General features: G+C 32.6%; 1 protein-coding gene across 1 annotated transcript; it reads left to right on the top strand.

Annotated features, from left to right (window-relative positions):
- Positions 1-18,566: 18,566 nt before the first annotated feature.
- LOC106392364 lies at positions 18,567-21,801 on the top strand. The gene is made up of 5 exons (XM_013833185.3): positions 18,567-18,879; positions 18,970-19,042; positions 19,117-19,175; positions 19,369-19,507; positions 19,781-21,801. The coding sequence occupies exons 2-5, from the start codon at positions 18,997-18,999 to the stop codon at positions 19,840-19,842; spliced, it is 306 nt and encodes a 101-aa protein (XP_013688639.1). The 5' UTR covers positions 18,567-18,879; positions 18,970-18,996; the 3' UTR covers positions 19,843-21,801.
- Positions 21,802-22,269: the final 468 nt, after the last annotated feature.

Below are 22,269 nucleotides of genomic sequence, written 5' to 3'. Positions count from 1 at the left end.
CTCTAAATTTAATTAACATATACACGTATTTATATATCTATCAGAGCAGAGTGGATATTCGCTTATCAAAATTTTAGTATTTATGATTTACTTCGTTTTAACAGATATTGATTTTTAGTATTTGTTTTACTTTGAAAATTTATGGATATCCAAAGTTTTTGGATCAAATCAAAATGAATAACGGATCGAATCAAATTTAAATGGTAAAAGCATAACAGACACTCACAAACCGAATCATCCAAACTGGCTATTGTACATATTGTTTGTGCTTTCATTTTTGAAAATTTATGCAATTTCCATCTTGAGAAAAAGGTAGATTTGCAAAACCGTTATAATTTTTAGAAGCTTAAACCCCGAGTCTATCTCGCTCAGTAGAATAAACATATAGACAAAGCCCATTTTTGCCACCAAACGATGAGGCTTATATTGGATGTAGGTTTCATCCCACATCACACCTGGTTCAAAAGTCTAGTACAACATCATTAAGGCTTAAAAGAAGATTACGAAAGTCGAAGGTCCATCACGAACTCAGAAAACGGCCTATGCTGAGCTGACACATGCAAACCAAAGCGTACCGAGCTCAAGGCATTAAAAGATAACTATAAAAACACGTGATGTTTGCCGAAGATCATGTAACCGTTACGATTGGCCTCTCAAGACCTATAAAGATGAGACCACAGAGAAGGCGAGGGGGATCCAAATTCTTTGATATCAAATCTATAATATCGATCTCTTGTACTCTCTTCTTAATTGATACCATGTAACTAATTTAAATTTATATATTCTCACATAACCAATGAAATATACTCTTTTCATACCTAATTTCTAGTCTGTATACTTTTCTGGAAATTACATGTTATACAGGTAACCAAAATTTTGTATCCTATTTCTGAATGGATTTTGAAATCTATCACTGGAAACTAGACGGAGGAAAAATTCACATAAAATTTTTTTGAAGATTCTGACATAAGACACAAACCGCAATAAGCATTTGGTGCTACAAGAAACAACTTGAATGTGAACAATCTCCAGAACGGATTGCAGCAATTTAACCCATATGGCACACCGTTAACCAAGACTCTGCAGCTTGACTCGGGCGGAAAATTGATCAATCAACAGCCCATAACACATCAGTTCAGCCCAGACGGACTACCATTCATCCCACCAGAACCTACGAAACTACCAGCAGCACCAGCCATTGATACAAACGCCTCACAAGCAGATCAACAAAATCCTGTTCTAGGAGGAGACACGACCTCAACATGAGTCAACAAAACGGATAACAACCAAGGATCAATCATAGAGGATGAAGAGGTGATCTCATAACGTGAGATTGGAGGTCTCAAACGAGATTTAGCACGTCAAGCCGAGATACATCTCAGTTCTATCAGCCCACCAGATTGTCCATAGAAATGGACATAGTCATAGAAGAAACACAAAGGACACCATTCACTGATCGCATAACCGGCATTCCTATTCCAAACATCAGACTCAAGATTCCCCCTCCATATAGTGGAAAAACAGATCCCGAGCTCAAATGACCTCTTTTTTCTTCACAGTGAGGTGGTACTCGCTTCAACAATGGGGAACCAGCTTCGGCCAATTCGTCGTTAAAATTTTGACATGTACAGTTCTCAATTGGTTTTCACGATTGGAGGCCAACACCAGCAACAATTTCAACCAGCTGTCAGCTTCTGACACTTATATATGGACAATGCCCCAAAAAGAAAAAGAGTCACTCCGCTCTTTCATTAGAAGATTCAAAACAAAACTCCCAAATATGGTCGTAACCAATAGCACGAGCATATCTGCACTGAGAAATGCCTTATAACATGAGTCATGCTTCTGTGAAGAACTTCTACTTAACAAACCAGTCACACTGGAATACGCTCTTCATCGAGCTTTGAGGAACATGGAAATAGAGGAGAAAAATAAAGCATTTGCTAAAAATCATGCGCCAACATCTAAATCTAAGGAGAAGGCACAAGAAGACAACGACGACCGACGAAGAGGACATAGAGAATAAAAAAGATGGAAACTCCAAAGATCGGAGCTACAAGGTCAGCAAAGGAAGCAAAACCGATGGCAATTCGGAAAAAAAATTCAGAACCTCGATCAAGGAAAAACCAACATCAAATACACGGAACAGAGAAGATATCGAAAAGAAAACTCCAACAAATTATGTGATTATCACAACCAAAGGGACATACCACTGAAGAATGTTACGACTTCTCAAAACTTCCTTTATTCCAAGTTTCATGAACAAGGATTAGCACGACTTGAAGAATCTCTCCAAAAATAGTGATGACAAGGGCACCCTAAAGGGAGATCAAGATGCCATGATCTCAGATGCACCGGGTGTAACATCCCCGATCCTAGATAGGATCGACGGGACGGGCCATGGACTGAGGAGACGCACCAGCCAGTCTTAGGACATCAAGGCAAGCAGAACATGGCCTAAAACATAAGGTTGAGTGCATCAGAAGGCTGGGACTTAATCAAATCATGAAGAAGACAAGTAAATAGAGATGGATGAGTGATTGAGTAGCTGAGCGAAGCTAGCTCTATCAGCTGGACGAAGTGAGACGATAGCTCAAGTGAAGTGATTCAGCTCCAGCTAGTTGAACAACTAGCTCACTCAGCTGGGACAGTTGGGAACCAGCTCAACTCAGCTAGACGGAGTGTTCATGTGTCCGGCCAGTTGGGTGAGTCTGATCGGTTACTAGGCTGATTGGGACGGCTAGGGCCGGTGAGGGACCATGGGTGCTTGCGACAGCCTAAGGGCTTGGAAAGTGGGATCAGCCTCATGTCCGACAGGAAAAGGAGCAGTTGGGGGCAGTTAGAGGCGGAAGGATGCAAGGGAAAACAAGTTGCACATGTTCGGCCAACAAGTCGCAACCGTTCGCCAAGGTGGTTGCCGATTTCTTTCTCTATAAAAACAAGGCCTCCTGGTCGATTTTGGCTATCCTTTCTTGAGGGAAAAATAGAGACAAAGATCAGAGAGAGAGAGAGAGAGAGAGAGAGAGAGAGAGAGAGAGAGAGAGAGAGATATTCGCCAAAGCAATGCCATTTGTGGTGGTTAGTAACTTCCGGCGAGAAGAGATCATGTGGGAAGGAGATTGGCGATCAAGATGGAGACCAGAAACAAAGAGAAGGACTTGGAGAAGGGTTCTAAGACTCCATAGAACACATCCAAGGTCAGTGGTCTAACCACCGAGCCATTGGCTTAGACAATCGGATGGTCCGATCGGTTCTTAAGCCACACTTTGGGTTATATCCCTTCTATCTCTTGTCTACTTGTATTGTATCTGTTTCTAATCCTTCTGGTTGTCATTATGAAAGGTGTGTGTTAAGGGATGGAGTGTAGGCCATGGCCGGTTCATTACATCTGCAATGTAAGTCCCTTAGACCGGTTAGTCGCACGATCGGATTGATCCAGGGTTGAGATCGATCGGTCAGTTGGTTTATATGAACGGTTGTGTCCTCTCCATGAACGGTTGCAATGGTTCCTGTCCTGTCCAAAGGTTGTGTACATTTGCAATCCAAGGCCTTAAGGCCAGATGCGTTCCAAGGTCTGACCGGCTTGTGGTTTATGATCGGACCGAATGGTGTATGGACCGTGTTGGGAAAAAATACTCAGGTATTGAATTCCTCCAGACCCCAGGCAGGACACCGGCCTCAGGGTCCCCACTAGGAGACACTCTGGGTCCGACCCTCGCGACCATTCCCTCCTCCGAGAGAAATGGAAATCTTCCGATAAGAGGATCCTTCCATATTTCCGAATATGGAAGAGTTTAACCCTATTGGACGACTAAAGACCGACCTACAGACGACTATATAAGGGGATCCCAAACCCTAGAACAAGGGATCAACACTTAAAGACTAGAGATAGGCGGCTAGAACTAGGGTTCCTATTCAATACTTTGTAGTTCATGCTTGTTCTATCTAATAAAACGTCTCTTCAAGTCTATTTCTCTATAATTCTCCCAAAATACAAAGCTTATCCATCGTTTTGTAGTACTCACAAAGATCCTACACAAAAATCCCCTAACAGACCGCATGATGTTGTGTGTCCAGACCGGTTCCAAGAGTTAAGGCTTCGGCCTAGGCTTGGACGGATGGTAAGTGAGTCCCATTCCAAGTGGGACAGTTAACGGGTTAAGCCGAACGGTCCTAGATTCTAACCGCACGGTTAGATTGGTTCATGGATGCTCCGGGTACGGTCCGCGTATGATCGGCATGTTGTAGATCAAGCCTTAAGGCTATGACCGATTTATACTTAGGACATTTTATGATGGAATATGGAATTAGACTAAGGGAACCAAACATGCATTATTAGACTTGATCGCTAGGATATCGGTTTGTATATTGATATGTTGTGATATGTGGTTTCAGGAACTGAAGTTGATCGTTTAATGATTTATAAATTCTAATTCAAATCAAGTGTTATTCAATTATACGGATTTACTAATATATATGATTTCATAATGTATTTGAATGGATTTGCATGGATTTCTTTGTTAAAAATACAAAGGCTCAAATCCGAGGAAAAACCTCCAGATTTGTAAATACTAATCCGAGAAAATTTGAAAATTTGTATATTTTACTTGAATTTATAAATACTGTATGGATTTCTAAATCAATCAAAATATATAAACCAATAACGCCTCCTACTAATAACACCAGATTTGAAAACAATGGCAAAGTCCTCCACTTTCATTTATTTTTGAATAACACAAGACTTTTGTTCAGTTTGTAAAATAATAAACCTAATAATTCTAGATTTTATAAAACTCATAACAACTTGTTACAAGTTCATAAACTAATAACGCAAGATTTTAACATATTTTTGGAAAGTCATAACTGAATAACACTAGAATCATTACAAAATCTTCTTAACTCTTTATAAATACATATAATCCAATAACACCCTCTTTAAATGTTTATAGGCATTAACTCGGCATTGTAATGGTCGAACTGGTCCAACCGGTTTAACCGGATTTTAAATTTTAATTTAATTTTAGATTAAGTAACTACTCCCTGCGTTTTATATTGTAAGTAGTTTTAGCAAAAAATATTTGTTTCACAATATAATTAGTTTTCATATTTCAATGCACATTTTCTCTTTATTGGATATTGTGTAACCAATCAAATAATGCTAGCTTTTTTATAATAAGTTGAGTTTATTAATTAAATAATATTTTTTACAAAAGCAACAATTTCTTAATATTAGTGTTTTTAACTAAAACTACTTACAATATGGAACAGAGGGATTATATATATATGTATAACTATAAAATTGTTTTTATAAAATTTTATATCATTGTTAGAATCTAAAAATGATATAAGGGATATAATGAAAAACAATTTGTTTAGATAGATATTTTAAAAAATGAATTTTTTTATCAAATCATTTTGAAATTTGCAGTTTTTTTTATATTTTTACTTGAATTTGAAAAACCCGTATTTTAATATTGAACATGGTCACCAGTTTTAGCGAGTTTCATCGGTCTTTGACCAGATTACCGGTTTAACTCAAATTCGGTTTAACTCAAATCATGTTTTTAATACAAACTGGAACTGGTTAAAAGGCTAACTTATGGTCCGATCTGCCGGTCCGGTTTAATGAAATTTTCACATAAGATCAAATATCCAATTTTAATATTTATATCCAAATTTTATTCTGGAACGTATGGATATCCGAAAATACTGATATCAACCGGACAAAAGGCATTACAAGTACCATAAATTTCTGGAAATTTGTTCCACTCCCACCTTTTTAGCTTCAGACATTACATGTGAGTTGTAATTTTCGTTTTTTGTCAACACATTGAGGTCGGTTAATATCCCCAAATCACAACCTCATAAAAAGCGATCTATCTATCTACAAGAAGGAAAAGCAGTGGATCATAACATATATTTCTATAAAGAATCTGAAGTTATCCATCTGTAGGAGATCAGTGAGGGCCAGTGTTGTGGAGGAAGAATCTAAGCCATTAAACCTGAGCCATAGCAACTCAGCTATATCGCAGCTGACAAAAAAGACCAATTAATTAGTTATCCATCTGTCATTTGGAATACATAGATAGCTGGCTCTTCGTAACTGACTAAAAGTATTGGGAACAATGCCGGTGGGAGGTAATTTATAAAAAAGTTAAATTCCTCAATTTAGTTGTTCATAGTAACTATCCTACTGTGCTACCCTCTCTCTTTCAAAATAAAGCATATTTTAAAATTTTCACATATATTAAAAAAAATATTATTAAATTTTAATTATAAATACATAGTTTTGTGATTATTTTTTTTATAAATCTAAGCCAATAAAAAATTAAAAAAATGCAATTAATGTTTTTGAAATTTCAAGTGATCATTATTATTGATAAAAATACACTGAAAATACAAAAATATATATTTTGAAACAATTTTTTTTTAACATGCACTATTATGGAACAACACAGTATTATTTAGTATTTAAACCATCTCCAATAGAACATTATTATTTCTTCTATATTTTACACTAAAATAGAATATTATTTCTTCTATATTTTACACTAAAATACAGTAACTTTATTATAGAGTTGAATTTGCTCAAATGGTTCAATCTATAGTAGAATTACACTAATAGAGTGAAATATAGAGGAATTTGATTTTTTACTCTATATTTGGAGTAAAAAAGCAACATTTCTTTATATTTCACGTTATTATAGAGTAACTCTATTATAGAGTAAATCATTGGAACAAATTCAACTATATAATAGAGTTACTCTATTTTAGTGTAAAATATAGAGAAAAAAATAGTGTTCCATTAAAAAATGTTATAAGAATAGATATCAAATAGACTTAAAACAAGTTGCGCTACCTGACAAAGTTCTCGTCCGGTTAGGTGTGCTACCGTGACGAGGAGGTCATAATTGATGAGTCAACTCATTTAATTTCAAAAACTTTGCAAAAGTTAAATTTTCAGTGCTAAATCACAGGGCTGGTCCTGGGCAATGCTTAACGAAACATTAGTCTTAGGTTCTCAAAATTTTTAGAAAAAATTACATTAAAAAAATTCCCAAAAAAAAACTGTTTTAGTCCTCCAAATTGACCAAAAAAATTTTAGCTTAAATTTTATAAAAATCGCCTACAACCTCCAAAATTTCGGGGCCGCTCCTGCTAAATCATAGTTTATACTATATTTGGATAAAATCCATGTAAATGCTGTGAAATCTTGAAAATTAAAAGTGTAAACGTGATACATTGGTTCCGTAAATCGCAGATAAAAAGGTCGCAGAAAAAGTAAATTTAAAGCACATTGCTTTAACAACGAACCCATTATCTGAGACCTTATGACGAGACTGTAACGATTAGACCATTTGCCTTCGTGATATATGTCACATATTTATTGCATACACTATTTATATATTAAATATATAAGAAAATATCCGTTACACTTAGTTTCGTACTGTATTAGTTATTTTGGTACTAGGCACGGGGTTAAGCGTATCCGTTACGCCAAGCACGATCTCGAACAGTGAATTCGTATATTTTATTGATATACGCTTGGTGGTTACTGTATTTGTGATTTGGGTTTAGGCCCGGTAAATTCTAGAGAAATTAGAAGTGATGACCAATTTTTTAAAAAATAAATTAGTATATAACTATGGCAAATGGATGGCAAAATATTGTACATATAATATGTACTGATGTGGTTAAAAAAAAATATGTACTGATGAAAAACAAGCTTTTCTCTTTTTTTCTCACGCATTTTTTTATTAATGTCTCTTTTATTTTTAAAAGTTTCATTTATAGTTTTTTCTTTGTCAAAGTGCATTTAGAATATTCTAATCATCCAAATTAAATTTTAATCAGAGGAATCAATTTCTGAAAGCGAAAAATATGTAAACTATAAAAAGATAAATATATGGATTTAAGAAAATAATTTTTTCGTCCAAACAGCTGAAAGTGAGATATAAATGTAATCTATTCCATTTGAGAAATATAAAATAGAATATATATTAAAAGTAAATAAGCATGAGTGATTTTGCTCTATATTCATAAGAGGGAAAAGAATTAAGAATATACTCATGCTACAGTTAAAAGCAGCGGATGTGACAATTTGCGCACAAACATGACCAAACTCTCCTTTAAGGCGCGTGTACGTGGTATTGACACTCTACAGCTAAAGTTGTCACATTGTACTACATACCATATACTATAGTCATATAAATAATTAATTTAGTTAAGAGGTTGAATTTCATCCATTACGTGACTATAATATATATGATTATGATATAGTATGGAATACTCGACACAAACACATAAGCTTTTTATTTTTGTATATGCCCATAATACCTAATTAATTGAGGGGTCAAAGTTAGTGTGATAGCTTAGAAATGTTATACTAAACTATACTATATCTATTAAATAGATATGAATGAACAATCTATTTACGCCAATAGTACATCACGAAGAGGAAGAATAAGAGAAAGCGAAAGAAAAAAGAGATGAAAAAGAAGATGAAGAGAAAAAAGGATGAAACACAAAGAGAGAGAAAGTTATAGTTTTATATATATAAAAGTTTTTGAGCATTTTTCTTAAACTTGAAAAAAGAGATCGTAAAACGATAGTTCTACTAAATTTGAGTGTGAAAGGTGAATATTAAAAATCATGAAACTTATGAGAAAATACAATTTGCAGAAGGATTGAAGGGTGTTGCCATGAATAATGGAGGAGAAGAACTACCACGAAAGGTGGAAGAGGAGAAAAAGATATGTTGGGAAGAGGTAAGGAGATTACGGGTGGCGATGGTGGTGGTGATGAAACAGTTGAACGTGGCGATGCTACATGTGGGATCTTTTGTAGTAACTGATGGTGATGGAAAAGGAGGAGGAGAAAGACGTGGAGATGATGCAACAATACATGTTGCGTTGTACTATTTTATGTTTATCAAATGGAATAGTACAACGTAATGTGTATTGTTCATCTTCTCCAATAGTTCTACGCATCCTATGTTTCTCAATCCACATATATCAAAAGTAATAAAATTGTTAACCCAAACAAAGATACGAAGAAGAGTGATCAGACACAGTTGTTGGATCAGATGATTGCACGGCATGCGAAGTTTCATTTTCCAAGAATTTCATAAAACTTGTAAATGATCCTGAGATAAAAGAAAGAGAACAAAGATCAATATAAATTTTGGAAAAGAAAAAATAGTTTCAGAAGAATGAGATCAACGATGTAAGTGAGAGTGAGAATGAAACAGTGGAATGAAAGATATTTTTTGTCTTTATACATATTATACAAAAAATATCATAGCTAAAAAATTATTATGGTTATAAACTTGATTTTTGGTATTGCTATATATATTCAATCCAATTTCCCAACAAGCATGTGTTAATATTATTTTTTCTGTATTTTCTGTAAAATTTTAGCCGTAAAATTTTTAATCTAAGATTTTCTATCAGTCATAAACGGTACATCTTCAATGTAAAAATATATCTTCTTCCTCTTTGTCATCCCCCTTTCCTCTTTGACTTCTTCGTTATCTTCCTCTTCTTCTTTTTCTTCAGTTACCTCTATTAGTAAAATCGTAGTGATCACCGCCCAGAGTTTTATTTCCCTATTTATTGTTTTTCACCTTTCTCACTATTTCTTCTTCTCCTTCATTTTATATGATAGTTTTTCCACTTCTTCTATCAATTTCGTTGACAACTTTTTATGTAAATCATATTCCCATTTTTTCTTTTTGATTTTAAAGATAAAGAGTTTTATTATTGTAGAAAAAATAGAATTAAAATATAAATTTACAATAAATTACATGCAATTAAAAAACATACTATACTGTTATTGAATGTAAATTCTATACTATAAATTTATGATTTGATGCTCTATTAAAAACACGATCACGCGCGTGTAAAATTAATTGTGTCATTTGTTGACAAATTGTCACACTTTTTGTATATAGTTATATATTTAATTTTTCTTCCAATATGGACATTTCCCTACTTCACCTTAAATTTTTGTGTATGTAATTGACAAAACAAGTGTTTTTTCAACAAAAATGATTACTATTTACTAACATGATTTAATAAAGCTTCACTGTTATTTTTTACCAAAAAATCTTCACTGTTATCTAGATTATTAACCTTACGGTGTACTGTGATATAGATTGATACATAAATTATATGAACTGGTACTTGTATATCAAATTCTTAGTTCGTAGTCGGACTCCTTTGTAAAATAAACGATAAAAAGGTAAGAAAGTAAGAAAGTTATAAAGAAAAAGATTAAATGGTCCAGGCACACATGTAAAGTTATAAAGAAAAAGAAACTACACAACAAAGCACCTAAAAACAAAAACGCATCCCAAATTTCACGTGTCTGTCTTGCTGTATTTCATCAGTCGTCCTTACCTCTATTATATTTTGGGCGAAGTATATGTTGTTTGTTATTGGTTTCGTAATTTAATATGGAAAGAAGTAAGAGACTGAGTTTATGATTTTTGGTATTGGCTTTTCATTATTCCTACATTCCTAAAAATTATGATTTCTGCAGCTTTTTATATTAGTTATATGTTAAAACGATAATTTAACTTGTCTTAAGCCAATGTATCACCAGTGTTGATGTCCACCAACCGTCAACAAAACCCAATCTTTAGGTATTTTTTGTCGGTCCATATCTCGATTTTAGTATATTCTTAGGAACATCAGTTTTAGAGTCTCAAGTGAAATATGTCTATGGATATTTTCGCCCTTTTAACGCTTTTATCTTTTGTTGTAATAGTTTTTGATTTCGTCTAGCTGTGAAGTTTACCTCTGGATGTATTCGTCCACCAGATTTTAGTTTAATATAAGAGTTTGGTGCAGAAAAAAAAACTTATATTAAGCCTATTTGATAACTGTTCTTTACACGTTTTAAGGTTCTATGACATAGGCATGAGACTGCAAAACCGAATCTTATTCGTTGACAAGCTTGGAGTTATCGATATTGTCAGACCCATATTTAACAGTTATCACTGTTTATAGTTTTATGCTTGTTTTGAGTTTACGTCGTTCTGTTTATCACTGTTTAAAAAAAATTGTTATAAAATGTTTGTTATAATTAAGAAGATACAAATAATCATGAAACCAAAACCGTAAGAGTAGAAAGCTTCATTTAATATATAGTCATATTAAAAAAATATATATTACATATATATATTTTTTTTATCATATATATGATAGTATCAATTAAATTATTGTAAAATTTAATTGATAAAATTGTTGTAAAATTATTGTTTTAATTTATCATAAAATTAAATGTATCAAATGATACAATCATTTGAATTCTTATGTGATCGTTGATTAATTTAGGGGTTTTTGCCAAAACTAACCTACAACTTGATTTTAATCCTAAACCTATACCCAAACTTGAATCAAATGCAAAACTAACCTAAAAGCCTAGTGAAATTACAGCTCAACCCCTTGTGACCAAACAAAAAAACAGAAGCCATTTTTACGAATATAGCCCCAGTAAATCGCCTGAGTCGTCTGAGATGTTGGAAGTCGTCTGGACGACTGAAGTGTAAGTCATCTGGTACCAGTTTATTTTAAAAATAATTTATAAATCTTGTAAAAAAATATTTTGATGCGTGAAAAATAAAAATCAAGTAATTATAAACAGTTTTAAGTGATATAAATTAAGATATGATAAAATTGATTTGTTTTGAAGATAGATGAGTGGAAGTAGTGAATCATGAAATACTTTGGTTTAGGAGTTTGGCAAACATATGTTGTAGTATTGTATGTATTGTTAGGGTTAGATTTTGGAAAACTAAAATATTTTTTTCAAAAATTAGTTTTCACATATATGCGTTTATTTCTGTGTATAGTAAACACTTTTCAAGTTTTATTTGGTTTTATGAAGTGTTTAATTAGATAAATAAGTTTAGGGGTTATGTTTAGGGTGTGGACGACTTATATTTCAGTCGTCTGTTGAATAATTTACCCGGACGACGTATATTTCAGTCGTCCACACCGTACCGAACCTTTAATTTTACCAATGTACGTTTTAACCTAACCGGATCATTTTACTCGAATGACTTACATTTCAGTCGTCTGGTGAAGAAATTAAAACAGACGACTTACATGTAAGTCGTCCAAATATTCCCGCCCAAAATTTTTTAAAAAAATTATTTTCCCGCTTAATTAATTTAAACCAGACGTCTGGAAAGTCTTCTATTTTAGTTTCCCGCTAAAAATATTTAATTTCCCACTAAAAATATTAAACTCTTCTGGACGACTTACATGTAAGTCGTCTGTTTTAATTTCTTTAACAGACGACTGAAATGTAAGTCGTCTAGGAAGTCGTCTGAGTCAAAAATATTTAACCTAATTGGATTTTTTGTCTCCCTATATAAAGAAAAATTTACACATTCTCTCTCCTCCTTTCAAATGGCTGCAACAAAAATGTAATGTTCATCATTCTAAAACTCTCCAACCTCTCTCTAATCTCTTTGACTTGAAAACACCAAACTTTATATGAATTTTTCAGTTTTGTCTCACGTATTTCTTACTAATCTATCTCTTTTGCAGGTTTTTAATCAAATGGTACTCATCTTCCACTAATTTAAAGGTAGATCAATTAATTTTAGATATGTATTTTTGTGTGTTCTATAAATGTAGATTTATCTAATTTTCCACTCATTTTCTCTATTTTTAAGTCATTTGAACGTTTTTGGATATTCAGGTTTTTCAGATCTGGATTTGATATGCAGGTTTTTCAGATCTGGAAGACTTTTGAGACGACTTACTTGTTAGTCGTCTGGAAGTCGTCTGGACTTCTTGGAAGTCTTCTGACAAAGTCGTCTGGACTTCCAGGAAGTCGTCTGGATTTTTCTGAGCGTTTTGGTAAATTCTTATGTCTGATTTTTCTTCATTTGGTAACTTCTTGTTGTATAAAGTTCTTACTTTTTTCCCAAACTAAAACTCTCCAAACCCACTCTAATCTCTTTGACTTGAAAACACCAAACTTTATATGAATTTTTCAGTTTTGTCTCATGTCTTTCTTACTAATCTATCTTTTTGGAGGTTTTTAATTAGATGGTACTCATCTTCCACTAATTTAAAGGTAGATCTATTATTTTTAGATATGTATTTTTGTGTGTTCTGTAAAGGTAGATTTATCTAATCTTCCACTCATTTTTTTCTGTTTTTAAGCCATTTGAACGTTTTTGAATATGCAGGTTTTTTAGATCTGGATTTAATATGCAGGTTTTTCAGATCTGGAAGACTTCTGGGACGACTTGCTTGTTAGTCGTCTGGAAGTCGTCTGAAAGTCGTCTGGAAGTCGTCTGGAAGTCGTCTGGAAGTCGTCTGGAAGTCGTCTGGAAGTCGTCTGAAAGTCGTCTGGACTTCCTAAAAGTCGTCTGGACTTCCTGTAAAGTCGTCTGGAAGTCGTCTGAACTTCCTAAAAGTCTTCTGACAAAGTCGTCTGAACTTCCTGGAAGTCGTCTGGACTTCTTAGAAGTCGTCTGGTCTTGTCTACTCAAGTGGAATCCAAGCTTGTCTTTGTAGAGGAGTGATCTATAATAGTTTTGTTTGTGGTCTGTTTTGTGAATGGCATGTCTACTCTTTTAGTTGTGAATTTTTTGTAAAATCAGTAATAATGTTTTCCAAGATGTATTAAATGTGCTAACAATGTGTTTACACATTACAAATCAATGAAATAATAGACTTCAGTAGCCTTTTTCTTATCTTTGGATCTCTCATATGCAATAATAAACTCCAATGGTCTTTTCTCATCTTAATAAACAAGAATGTTGGTAGCTTCATATTGATACAACATTTTAAGAAGCATTTAACCCTTCTTCCAACTCATAACAATAGTCATCATTATTGTCTATAACAATAATACTTAAGAGATGGAAACAAACAATAGTAACTAGTCAAAGCATATCATATTTTTTTATAAGTTTGCGTTGAAAAACTTAGTCAAATTTAATAAAACTAAGGGAGAGAACATATTTTGTAAATATGAGTCTTACATATCTTGAAGTTACTTATCACTCTTAAAAATACAAGTTATTCAAAAACTAACGTAGAAGACTTAAAAACTATACGTCGTCTGGTCAACGCAGAGGTTATTTTTGCAATTGACTTTGAAATCTGTTATTTCGGACGACTGAAAAATAAGTCGTCTACTATTGTTTGGTTAAAAAAAAAACTCCAAAAAAGCTAGACGACTTACATTTCAGTCGTCATAGGTTAGTTTTGCATTTGACTGGATTATTTCAGAAGTTTGACTTTTCTGGACGACTTACATTTCAGTCGTCTAGTGAAAATTAAAATAATAATATTTGTTTTAAAGTAGACGACTTACAGTTAAGTCGTCATAGGTTAGTTTTGCAATTGAAAAAAAAAAACTTCAAGATTTAATTATATACAGACGACTTATAATTCAGTCGTCCACGAGACGACTGAAATGTAAGTCGTCCAGGATTTACGAGGTTTGACCAGAATCTCGGAAAAAAATCCTCGACCACCAAGTAAGTCGTCTGGTGGATGACTGAATTATAAGTCGTCTGTGTATAATTAAATCTTGAAGTTTTTTTTTTCAATTGCAAAACTAACCTATGACTACTTAATTGTAAGTCGTTTACTTTTTAAAAAATATTATTATTTTAATTTTCGACAGACGACTGAAATGTAAGTCGTCTGGGGAAGTCAAACTTCTGTAATTATCCAGTCAAATGCAAAACTAACCTATGAAGACTGAAATGTAAGTCGTCTAGGTTCTTTGGAAATTTTTTTGAAACCAAACAATAGTAGACGACTTAACTTTCAGTCGTCTTAGGTTACAAATTTCAAAGTCAATTGCAAAAATAACCTTTGCGTTGACCAGACGACTTCCAGGTAAGTCGTCTACAGCCAGACGACTTCCAGTTAAGTCGTCTACAGCCAGACGACTTCCCAAGTAAGTCGTCTGACGAACAGATCTGGAAAAAAACTCTATGTCATACCTTAAATTGGTGAGATAAGTTCCTTAGCATACATAAGGCTTCTCCAAGCACACAGAATCACAAACGAAAGTCACCCATCCAGAATCGTTAGCTTCTATGACTCTATGAACCATAAAAATTTTAGAATCAAAATCTTGGGTTTTTTTAGCTCATTGTGGAGAGAAAGTGAGAGATATGTTGTGTTTAGTTCACAAGAATGGAAAAAGAAGAAGGGTAAATCGATTTTGGGAGCATTAAGAGCTTCAAATTGGTTGTTCATAGTGGTTGTGGTATTGATGACAATGACAATCTTGTAATTACTTGAAGATGATGAGGGTGAGAGAGTAAAGATGTCATTTTCGAAAAAAAAAGAAAAAAAAAATTGATGGCATTTTCGTAAATTATATGAACTTGTGGGATGAATAGGGCAAAACCAATTTTCAAAAAAAAATGAGGTTAGTTTTGTGTTTGACTTTAAGTTGTAGGTTAATTTTGCAAAAAGCCCATTAATTTATCATAAAATTATTGTAAATAAACAAATGATTGTTTTAATTTATGTGATCGTGCCAGTTTAAGTATATACATAATTGTTGTTGAATTCTTAATTATTCAATATATATTTATTATATTATTATTTATAATATAAACAAGAACGCATAATAAATAATTGTATGTAAAAGTAATTTGTATATTCAATGTTCATCCCACGCAAAGCACATATGAAATGAAGTATAAGATGGAACTAAGCTTGTAGAATGGAGTTTACATAAACGAATATATATATCTTATCTATTAAAAAAAGTACATTGTGAACTAGATGATAATCCGCGCACATGCGTGATGCGTTTTTTATACTAATTTTTTTTATTAAATAGTTTTATCATTTTGTAAAACTACAATTTTTATCGATTACAAAATGATGAATACAAATATAGTTCTCTTAAATGTATCATCGTTGTTGAAGAGTTAACATATTAAATCTCATTTTAATTATTTAAAAGACTTCATATGCATAAAAAAAAATTAAGTTTTGCGGCTGGCAAAAATCACTAAAACCATATATGCAACATCGATTGTAAAATAACGAAAGCGGATTATGTTTTCTGTTCTCGATTTGTTTATTATTGACTCTACGTAAGTGATTTCAGTTTTTACCTCTATAAAATTGTGCTATCGTTCTCGTTTCTGGTTCACTGATATGAGTTTTGTTTCTTTTTCTTATAACTTATTATGTGAATTCGATGAATTACATAAGTGTCAATTAAAAAAGATGGATATCAGTAAAAATTAGTTTCACCCCAGCTACATATCTAAGAATCAAAACTTTGAAGAAAATCACCGGCAAACTGTATTCATAGGTTTGTGTTCAAATCTAATATATTAAGCTGTTATAGAATATAAGTGAAATATAAATATTTGTCTAGTATATATTCACCAGTTTGGTCTAAAAACATCTAATTCTAAAACAACAAAATAAATTATTTATTTTATTAACCTACGCTTCTGAGGTTTAGTTACTTAGAGTATACCAATAAAAATATATATAATAGTTTATCATTCTAGTATATGCATGTAAACTATTGTATTAACTAAAAACTTTTTGATTTCTTAAATGATAAACCAGAAAACTTATAATAAATAGTTCAAATCTCACATTTTTACAATTATAATAGCTAGATAGGATATTAAGGAAAAACAAATATTAGACGAATGATCAAATATCTCATTCGTCGAACAAACTCAAAAGGAAGTAATTGGAATATTATTATGATATTTCATTAAAAAAAAATTAGGAATAAAAATGAAGACTAAATTATTTAATCTGAATGAAATAATATATATATATATATATAGTGCTTCCAATATTAAAAATCATTTCGATTTGAAGAAGTGTATTTCTTGAATTTTGAGGATCAAATAACATATTAGAAAACACCTATTTAAAAATTAATTTATATACATAAAAGTATATACATTAGAGTAAACACATAAATCAAAACTAATACATTTTGTTTATTTACAATCATTTTTTTGGTAAATAAATCAAAACAATCATTTTATTTACTTTATATGGTATATAATTAAACTTTAGTGATATTGACATATATATATATATATATTTATATATAGTATATTTTAATATAAATATTTATTATTGACACTTCCTACTCATATGATTTTATTGACATTTGTATATTTACTGTAACAAAAATTTAAACCGCTAATTACAAAAAAATTAATGTAAGATTTTTCAATACAAATTTCAAAATTAAAATATCAAGATCTCAATAATTTTGAAATTAACATTTTATATTTTAATATAGTAGATAATTAATTTAAATGAAATATATATAATATGAGTATCTATTAATGAGACTTCATATTCATACGATTTATTGTATCTTGATTGAACAAAAAACAAATAAGCTATTGATCACAAAATTTCCAGTGTGAGATTTTTACAATTTTTAATAATTTATCGTTGTTTTAAAAAATTTAAAATATAACATATTAAAACAAATCTAATTTTTTTAATTATATGCTTAATGTGATTGTTTAATTTTTTAATAGTATAAATTTAAGAAAATAGAAGATACAAAAATTGCTATCAAATATGTATAATTCATAATCATTAATTGTCATATATATGTTTATCATATTAAGAAATTCCGCAGCTTTTATTTAAAGAAAGAATTAAGAATATTCTTTTGTACAGTACTAATAAATTTAATAGTTAGTTTAATAAAAATATAATATATATTTATATGGAGCAACTTATTTTTCTAAGGATTCTAATAATCATTCCAATTATGACACGTGACTACGAAAACATGTTGTAATACTCTGGGATTAATATATAAGAGATTTAACTTCAATTTCATGTGGAATATTACAAAAATGTCACTCCTTTTAAACTAAAACCTAAGAGCATCTGCAGTGACGGTATCTCTAAGAGTTTCTTCCTATCAAACAAATAACAAAAAATGGATAAAGTAAGAAAGAGAAACACATTCGACTAGAAACATCCCTTATATACTAAAACACAAGTCACTTGACCACTAAAATTTTGACACATGGCATTGATTAACAAAAAAATAATATAATTTATCCCTATTTTTCTATAATTGAAAATATCTAAGTTCCTAACTTTTCTCATAATTTTGATCCCACGTTTGTCTACTTATATTCTTTATCAAACTGTTTTTACCAAATGTTTTCTTCTTTATATAATTTGCAATCGCCATCAAGCTTCACCATATTGCTCTTTACTTTTCTCGATATTCTTCATAGTTTCAGATACAAGGTTATCAATATAACTTCTCAAAAGTTTTAATGCACTTCCTTTTTATGCTTATTCTCACAGTTTCCTCAAATTTCATCATATTTGACGAGCCCAATACTAAGACCAACTCCATCGGGAGTTCTAAATGATGTTTCTAAAAGAATAAAGAAAAAAAAATAAATGAAAAAGAAATAGAAAGCATAGGACCGGTCTTAATTTTGGGATTTTTGGATTGTTAAGGATCCATACGCGGAGGCTTTCTATTGGACCGCATGATTGTCTCTCTCTCTCTTCTTTTCTTCCTCTTTCTTCGATCTCTCCGTCTTCTATGGCGATTCTTTTGGCGATCTCGGAAACGATCGGTCTTCTTCTTCTTCGATCGGTCATCTTCTTCTTTGATCGATCATCTTCTTCTTCTCACTTTGCAAGGATGAAAGCTCTCTTCGTCCTCTCGTTGCCCGTGTAGACAGATCTTCACCGCACGGTCATCTTCTTCTTCTCACCGTTCAGGCTTGAAACCGTTGGATTCGATCATCTTCTTCTTCTCACCGTTGAATCCGAAACCGTTGGATTCGATCATGGATTTGGATAGATCCAAAACCAAATCTCCGGAGGAACTCACTTCGATCGGGTACGGTTTAATTTTCTCCTCTCTGTCCTATAAAGATTCCGTCTTTGATGTCTTTCTGATTTACTGATGGTTGTATTTTGGCTGTATCAGTTGGGACGAGGGCATATTGGGATCACTATGAAAGCTTCTCAATTTATTAGTTGGATCAACAAGCAGGCGAGTGGTAATAAGCTGATCATCAGTTTTTTTTCTTCTCTAAATATAATCTTCTAATGTCTGATGATGTATCAATTGCAGGCGTCACTTTGTTATTCCATTGTGGAGAGGAAATGGTTACATCACGATGTCTGCTCAAGGTTTGTTAATATGCTTTGATCTTTTTCTCTAAATTTCAAACTACTGATGAACTGATTGGTTAGTGATATTAGCTTTGGTCGAGATGGTTAATAATTTTAGCAATTGAAACGGAAAGTAGTTGTGCTCGAATTTAGTGATAGTAGCTTTGGTCAAATCAGCTTTTAATTTTACTTTCGGTGTTGGTTGTGCAAGGATGTGTGGTGTGCGTGGGTGAAAGCAGGGGCGTTTTCTTTTGCATTGATTACGGACCAGAGTCTCTCTCAGAAACGGGTGCAACATCAACAAAGCATTCAAGTCCGAACACAATCTTCCATTTCTCAGTTGGCAAGAGGTAAGTACACTTTAGTATGGCTTTAGTTAGTTGAATGTGTGTTAGATATTGATTTGGTTAGGAATTAAATTGATTGTAGTATTGCTTTAGTTAGATATTGATTTGGATAGGAACTGGATATGACTGTTTGTATTTATTTTCGTGGTTGGTTTACTCTGTGTTAGTTGAGTTGAAGTGATATGTATTTAGTTTTAGTGGTTGTTTGCTTGTGCCTATTTGTGTTTGCTTGTGGCTATCATCACTCATGCTTGTGTTCTCTATTTTTTTTTTCAGGTGAAACAGAGAAGACTTGTGACACAAGAAGCCAAGACAAAAGCTTGTATCTCGTGACATAAAGTTTTGAAGCAGAGAAGAAGCCAACACTCGTGACTTGCTTTCTTTATTTTCTCTCAAGCCATTGGCTTTCTTTATATTACATTTCTCTCCGTGTGTGTCTTTATAGCCATTGGCTTTCTTTATATACAACACTCGTGACTGCCTGTTGATGTTGCAAATGATCAACCTTTATCTCCGTGTGTAACCATTTGTCTTAAAGCAAATACAAATCAGTTCAAAACCATTACCATTTGTCTTAAAGCAAATACAAATCAGTTCAAAACCATTACCGTTTTTCTCAAGCGCAAATACAATTTCTCTCAAGTACAAAACCATTACCATTTCTCTCTAGCTCAAAACCATTTCTCTCAAGTTCAAATACCATTTCTCTCATCCTCAAAACCAGTTCTCTCAAGTTCAAATACCATTTCTCTCATCCTCAAATACATTTTCTCAAGTTCAAATACCATTTCTCTCATCCTTAAATACATTTTCTCAAGTTCAAATACCATTTCTCTCATCCTCAAATACATTTTCTCAAGCTCAAGCTATATGGCTTCTTCTTCTAATAATGATATTTCTAATAATGATATTGAAGAAATGATGGATGGAAAATTTGATCAATTTTTCGATCAACATTTCGAAAATCTCCTCATGCGTAATGAAAATCGCCAAGAAGCATCAAGGTCAAAAAAGAAACGAGCTTACATCGAAAGACAACGAGAACAGGGACACTTGCAGTTATGGAACGATTATTTTAGTAAAGATGCAACATATCCTTCTCACATGTTTCGACGCCGGTTTCGAATGAACAAGGGCTTGTTCATGCATATTGTTGATCGACTATCCGCTGAAGTCCCATACTTTCAACAAAGAAGAGATGCTACTGGAAGGTTCGGTCACTCTCCGTTACAAAAGGCAACGGCAGCAATTCGTATGATGGCATATGAATGTCCAGCTAATGCGGTCGACGAATACCTTCGACTTGGTGAGACCACAGTGCTTTTATGCTTGGGACATTTTGTTCAAGGAATCATCTATTTGTTTGGAGATGAGTATCTAAGAAGACCCACGCCAGAAGATCTTCAACGACTGCTCGATATTGGAGAGATACGCGGCTTTCCCAGGATGATAGGAAACATTGATTGTATGCATTGGGAGTAGAAGAATTGTCCGACCGCATGGAAAGGTCAATATACACGTGGATCAGGAAAGCCAACAATTGTTATAGAGGCTGTAGCTTCACACGATCTCTGGATACATTAAACGATATCAATGTTCTTGATCGATCACCAGTTTTTGATGATATATTACAAGGTCGAGCTCCAAAAGTTAATTACATTGTCAATGAACACAAGTACAATTTGGCTTACTATCTCACAGATGGTATTTATCCAAAATGTGCTACTTTTGTCCAATCTATTACACTTCCGCAAGGTCCGAAAGCTTCCTTATTCGCTACACATCAAGACACTGTACGTAAAGATGTGGAGCGTGCTTTTGGGGTCTTGCAAGCTCGATTTGCCATAGTCAAAAACCCAGCTCTTTTGTGGGATAAAATAAAAATTGGAAAGATAATGAGAGCATGTATCATTCTACATAATATGATCGTAGAAGACGAACGAGGGTTCACTCAGTATGATGTATCACTTTTCGCACAGCCGGAATCAAACCGAACTTCAGAAGTGGATTTCACATTTTCTATAGATATGCCTTCAAATCTCGACAATATGATGGCCATTCGGAATCAAATTCGTGATAAAACAATACATCAACAATTGAAAGCTGATTTAGTTGAGAATATATGGCAAAAATTTGGAACAAATGGAGATTTCAACTAATCGTTTTTTTTTTCGTTTACTTTTTGTATTTGTATTTTTAATATCTTTTTTGTAATTTTTATTAAAAATTTTATGTATGCTTTTATTTTAAATAATTCTAATTAATTTTTTTTTAAGAACCCCATAGGGGTTCTCCCATTGGAGGAGGAAAAAAATATTTCCACTAACCAAGGTTCTAATCTTGCCAAATCACCTTATTTAATCTTAATTAAATCATTAGAGCCCTTTAGAGGTCCTAATTGATGGACTTGCTCTAAGATACTTCAGATTGAAAACGACGCTTGAGTATATTTATCAGCAAATAAGGTAACAAAATATTTTTCTACTTTTCTCTATAAATTGTTTTTCATCATCGGTTCTGTTACCTATTTTTGAAACAAAAATGGTCGCCAATCGCCATAAATAAGAAACAAAACAGAAACTAAAGAAGAAGGAAAGGTGTAGCCATTAAGAAAAAATATAAGGATTTTTGGAGTTCGGAGAATGAAAAGTGTTTGAAATAAATCTTAAATGCGTTTTTTTGTAACTTCTAAACATGGATATTCTTTTTCATACTTAAATTTTCTATTCCACCTTTATATTAGGTCTCAAGACGTCAAATTCTTT

This window comes from Brassica napus, chromosome C9 (assembly GCF_020379485.1).
Source record: "Brassica napus cultivar Da-Ae chromosome C9, Da-Ae, whole genome shotgun sequence".
In the NCBI taxonomy this organism is placed as follows: Eukaryota; Viridiplantae; Streptophyta; class Magnoliopsida; order Brassicales; family Brassicaceae; genus Brassica; species Brassica napus.
This window is presented reverse-complemented; position numbering and strand designations above follow the sequence as displayed.

Bases quoted from the DNA above. Each gene is read 5' to 3' on its own strand.
- LOC106392364 (XM_013833185.3), top strand. From the start codon at position 18,997: ATGAAAGCTTCTCAATTTATTAGTTGGATCAACAAGCAGGCGAGTG. The intron at 19,176-19,368 runs GTTTGTTAATAT...TGGTTGTGCAAG, and splicing joins CATCACGATGTCTGCTCAAG to GATGTGTGGTGTGCGTGGGT. The intron at 19,508-19,780 runs GTAAGTACACTT...TTTTTTTTTCAG, and splicing joins CATTTCTCAGTTGGCAAGAG to GTGAAACAGAGAAGACTTGT.